General features: G+C 37.5%; 1 protein-coding gene across 2 annotated transcripts; it reads left to right on the top strand.

Annotated features, from left to right (window-relative positions):
- Positions 1-3,178: 3,178 nt before the first annotated feature.
- LOC106358175 (14-3-3-like protein GF14 omega) lies at positions 3,179-4,766 on the top strand. 2 transcript variants are annotated; one of them, XM_013797925.3, is made up of 4 exons: positions 3,188-3,813; positions 3,944-4,063; positions 4,258-4,374; positions 4,478-4,766. In XM_013797925.3, the coding sequence occupies exons 1-4, from the start codon at positions 3,334-3,336 to the stop codon at positions 4,541-4,543; spliced, it is 783 nt and encodes a 260-aa protein (XP_013653379.1). In that variant the 5' UTR covers positions 3,188-3,333; the 3' UTR covers positions 4,544-4,766. The 2 variants fall into 2 exon arrangements, with proteins under 2 accessions (XP_048592717.1, XP_013653379.1); XM_048736760.1 differs by lacking the exon at positions 4,478-4,766 and having other exon boundaries at positions 3,179-3,813; positions 4,258-4,455.
- Positions 4,767-4,990: the final 224 nt, after the last annotated feature.

Raw genomic sequence — 4,990 nt, 5'->3', positions numbered from 1 at the left:
CCCAATGGTCATGAACACTACTAAAATATATGGCCACCCGGGTTTGAATTACATGATGACTTTTTTGTGAAAAAAATTCATTAATGAATAGCAATTTGTAATTTTCTTCATCTTCTTCCTCGTGCCTCCCTTTTCTAAACCCTAATTTGTAGCCTCCTATAGTGTTGCAGACTGAAATTCATCATTGGTTTCATGATTTTTTTGCCATTTACACATAAAACATCAAGATTTAACATAGAATCACCGACTATAAACTCGAAAAGTAAAAGAAATCATCTATTATTCATGCTCTTAAAAGAAATAATTTGTTTCATGATTTTTTGTCATTTACACATAAAACATCAAGATTTAACATAGAATCACCGACTATAAACTCGAAAAATAAAAAGAAATCATCTATTGCTCATGCTCTTACATATAGTTTTCGGATTAATTAGGTTACCCGAACGGTTTCAGGTATAAAATGAACCCGATCCAATACCCATGGATATTTATAACTTTAAATATTGGTTAAATCTCTTGGATCCGAAACCGGACTGGTCCATTTCGGGTCATATCCGGTTCGGATATTCAGATCCGGCTGAAAGTCGCAGGCCTACACCTAAGCATCATGGTGATGTAATGACCTACATTCTTGGATCGCAAAGAAGATATGCGACTACATTCTTGCATTGCAAAGAAGATATACGTTTATAATTTTTTTGTCGATGGTTCTTCTCTATTAATATTAACATATTGTAGCTACAATAAACTTTTACAATTCATTTTCTCAAGATTTTCTTATTTCTTTTCTGCATTTTTTTGCTGGATGATAACTGCGTTTAAGCACACACTAATTAACCTAATGTGCCAACAATGCCACAATCGAATGGTATGTTACTGTAGCATTTAAGGATCGAATCCATAGAGAACTAGAGATCTATAACACTAAGAATACACAAACTTTCCTAATCTAAGCAAATAAGAAGATTGATGATTTGTAACAAGCTAAGATCATAGAAATATAAACAAGGTGATCTCAAATCCAATCAAGAAATAAGTGCAAGAATTCAATCAAATACTAAGGATGGATCCACTGGCAATGATAATTGATATAAGGTGATCAAGGTTCAATCTAGGATGTTCAAACAAAATAATCAACAAGTCTATAGGTCTAGGTCTCATTCAAATAGATTTATCCATTTCCGTGACAATAATCATTAATCCATATGCTAAACATGCAATAAACATAAACTGCTTAACACATTCAAGCATGTCTTGCAAAATAGTCTACCAACCATCTAGCAATCCTAACATCAAATCCATTTGGTTATTCAAAATAGAGCAATACTAAGTTCAGTCAAGCATTTTAATAAACACATTTCGGGTGTAAAATAGCTTATTATCAAGATGAGAGTGATCAAGTCTAATCTAACACTAAGAAAACTTAGCAAGAATAGAACAATGTTAATCAAGCAAGAAACATCCAAACTATCCACCTAATCACCCTAATATATCTAACACATGAATCACAAGTAGTCTACTCACTAATTTCCATGTTTAACCTTAAGCCTATGTAAGGATCAAGGCTAATCATGTTAATGAGCAAGAGAAACACAAATATAAGATGAAGTACTTCCTTAGATTATAAAAAGATTCAAGGTTTTACAAAAGGAAGCAAGATCTTGAGAGAAAATGAGATAATCCCCCTAAGATTAGGTTTACAATGCATTTACAGTAGCTTAAAAACATAGGGGTAAAATGGTAAAAACTCTGTTTCGAACTACAGCCTCAACCTCCTCTTGGTCGCGAAAGGAGTCTGCGAGCAGGCCGCAACCTCCACATCCCGTGACACGCCCTGTCTGATTTTGTCAAACACACGGCCGCAACCAGACTTAGCCTGCGACAGTAGCCTGCGGCGCCGTAACAGTGTCTCCATTTGCCCGCGACAGCAGCCTGCGGCCCCGTAGCAGCCTCCATTTGCATGCGGTAGTTGCCTGCTACTGCACCATTCTCCATTTGAACGTTTTATAACTCATTTGGCTCCAAAACCTCACTAGTGCTTCTCCAATGCAATGCAACCTAAACAAACCTATATACTAGTCTAACTGATCAAAATTTACAAGAATAGATGATTAAAACAATGTAAATGTACATGATATCACTGGAATTGTCACTTATTCTTTTCATTGTTGATATGTACCAATTTGGCTTCCTTTCAAGCATATCTTCTTCTTTAATCTTCCTCTATTTCTTCTCTCTTTTTGTATGTTTTTTTTTCTTTTTTGAAATTTCATTGTTGATATCTACCAATTTGGTTACAGATAGTGATTTAAACAACATTTATAGTTTTAGCCCCCATCTCCTCCATATAAACCACATTTATAACCCCGTATTCAATTAATTAAAAACAAAAATAAGAGGAAAAAAAGAAGAAGAAAAGATGGTGATGAGATGAAGAGTGTATCTATTATACGTTCAGTGTGGTTTATATAGAGGACTGACACAAATGATAATCATATTATACCTTCAATGAAAGGTCGTGTAAAAAAAATTAAAGGTCATGTAAAATTTCGTTAAAAACTCTAGGTCAAAGTTTTGTATCAAGAACAAATATGACAAGTATAATAGAAAATGGATTGTTGTTACAAATTTATGTTATCAGCAATCTATTTTGTGAAACTTGATTTACAGCTTTTGAAGAAGTCATTGAAAGATTAGAACCCAAGGCTTCTTCATACCTCTTCATCTAGACTCAGAAGCAAAACCACAAAAGATATCCTACTGTAACGCTCAGAGCCAAGATAGCTGGCTCTTCTTGACCAAAGGCCTCGGGCTCTATCACCATCGTCTAGGCTAGAAAACAAATCCTACTTATACGTTGGTTCGGACTTTCTCAACACGTTCTCCCCAATCCCAAATTCGTGACAATGACAATGGATAAAAAAAGAAAAAAAAACATTATGCTCAGCTATCTTCTTAAAACTATACAACTCCAAACATACCAAGGAACATTTATCAACTCTACAAAACTCCCTTAACACTTACCTTTGTGGTTATGGATTCATCACCCTTTACATTTAACTTATGATACTGAATAGTATATTCGAAGCTAAACCTTAGACAAAGCATTTAAAATTATAAAAAATCACCAAAAGTAGTTTTAAGATCTTCATTCCACTTCCGCGTATTAAAATAAAAGGCACGTGTCAACTCTCACGCGTTTGAACAAACAGATCCAACGGTCCAGATTCCATCTTTTTCTTCTCGCTTTCAACATCCTACACAAACTGCTCTCCGATCTGAGATAACTCCTTTCGTCCGCCTCTAGATCCACCGTTCGAAGCAGTTACAATGGCGGTTCCGTCGCGCGAGGATCTTGTATACATGGCTAAGCTAGCGGAGCAGGCGGAGAGGTACGAAGAGATGGTCCAATTCATGGAAAAAGTCTCCGCCGCAACAGATGGTAGCGAGCTCACAATCGAGGAGCGAAACCTCCTCTCCGTCGCCTACAAGAACCTAATCGGCGCTCGCCGCGCCTCGTGGAGAATCATCTCCTCGATCGAGCAGAAAGAGGAGAGCCGCGGCAACGTCGACCGCGTCAAAACGATCCGTGACTACAAGGCTAAGATCGAATCGGAGCTCTCGGGGATCTGCGACGGGATCCTGAAGCTGCTCGACTCCACGCTCGTCCCTTCCGCTGATTCCGAGGAATCCAAGGTCTTCTACCTCAAGATGAAAGGTGATTACTACAGATACTTGGCCGAGTTCAAAATCGGTAAGGAGAGAGACGCCGCCGCGGATAACACCCTCGCCGCTTACGAATCTGCTCAGGTTTGAAGAAATTGACCTAGATTAGGTTTCTGATTTTGGATTAGACCTAGATTAGTTTCTGGATCTGGATTATTAGGCTTAGATTCTCAATCATCGTGTTGAATGCTATGGCATTTTTGGTTTTGTGCAGGAGAATGCTAAGGGGCTTGCTTCAACTCACCCAATCCGTCTTGGATTAGCTTTGAACTTCTCTGTGTTCTATTACGAGATCCTTGAGTCTCCTGACCGTGCCTGCAACCTCGCTAAAACGGTAAACCTAATCTTTGATATCACCATGTTAGGATTAGCAAATGTGAAGAGGACTACGTTTGAAGAGTATCTCTTGCTCTTTAGTGGTGATGTATCTTTGCTTCTGTTCAATATTGTGCTTTCTTTTCAACACTTTCATGGACAGAAAGTGAGTGTTGTTTTTTTATCTCCATGTGTGTGTGTGTGTATTATCAGGCTTTTGATGCGGCCATTGCTGAGTTAGACACATTAGGGGAAGAGTCGTACAAGGATAGCACTTTGATCATGCAGCTTCTCCGTGACAACCTCACTCTCTGGACATCCGACATGCAGGTTTGTTTATTCTTTCTCTCTCTCTCTCTTTACACACTAAACAGCTGTTGCTTGATTTCAAAATTTAATGGATGATGAAATATTTTTGGTTGGTGTGGATCAGGATGAATCTGCAGACGAGATCAAGGAAGCAGCAGCAGGTCCAAAGCCAACAGAAGAGCAGAAATGAAGACTCTTGGTGTGAAATGGTACTGCTAGTGTTAGGGATTGAAACCATTTTCTTCGTCAATAATCATATTGTCTCTAATCAAAGAGATGAGTCTCTCTCTTTCTTCCATGTCGAAGTACATTATTACTCTTAAATCTCCTTTTGCGTTACCCTTTCGAACCGATGCTAGGTCATATTCCGAGTTAAAAGGGAAGATAATCTAAATAACCGCTTATGAAATCAATGATCTTTTGTTTGGTGGTTTCATATTAAGACAAGATATAAGAAGCACCAGAGAAGATAAGAAACAAATGCGATTTATTACTATATGATATTGAACAATGCAGATCACAAAAACAAAGACAAATGCAAACAAAAGAAGCAAAAGTTACAAAAACTTTCACTCCTTTATATTATTCTTTTGAAAACAAACAACAACAAAAACAACAACGATAAATGGAAAGATAA

The sequence above is a fragment of the Brassica napus genome, chromosome A7 (genome assembly GCF_020379485.1).
Source record: "Brassica napus cultivar Da-Ae chromosome A7, Da-Ae, whole genome shotgun sequence".
In the NCBI taxonomy this organism is placed as follows: Eukaryota; Viridiplantae; Streptophyta; class Magnoliopsida; order Brassicales; family Brassicaceae; genus Brassica; species Brassica napus.
The sequence above is the reverse complement of the archived record's forward strand: the minus strand, read 5'-3'. Positions and strand labels throughout refer to the sequence as shown.

Coding starts and splice junctions, on each gene's coding strand:
- LOC106358175 (XM_048736760.1), top strand. CDS start 3,334: ATGGCGGTTCCGTCGCGCGAGGATCTTGTATACATGGCTAAGCTAGCG. Junction 3,814..3,943: donor CCGCTTACGAATCTGCTCAG/GTTTGAAGAAAT, acceptor GGTTTTGTGCAG/GAGAATGCTAAGGGGCTTGC. Junction 4,064..4,257: donor CCTGCAACCTCGCTAAAACG/GTAAACCTAATC, acceptor GTGTATTATCAG/GCTTTTGATGCGGCCATTGC.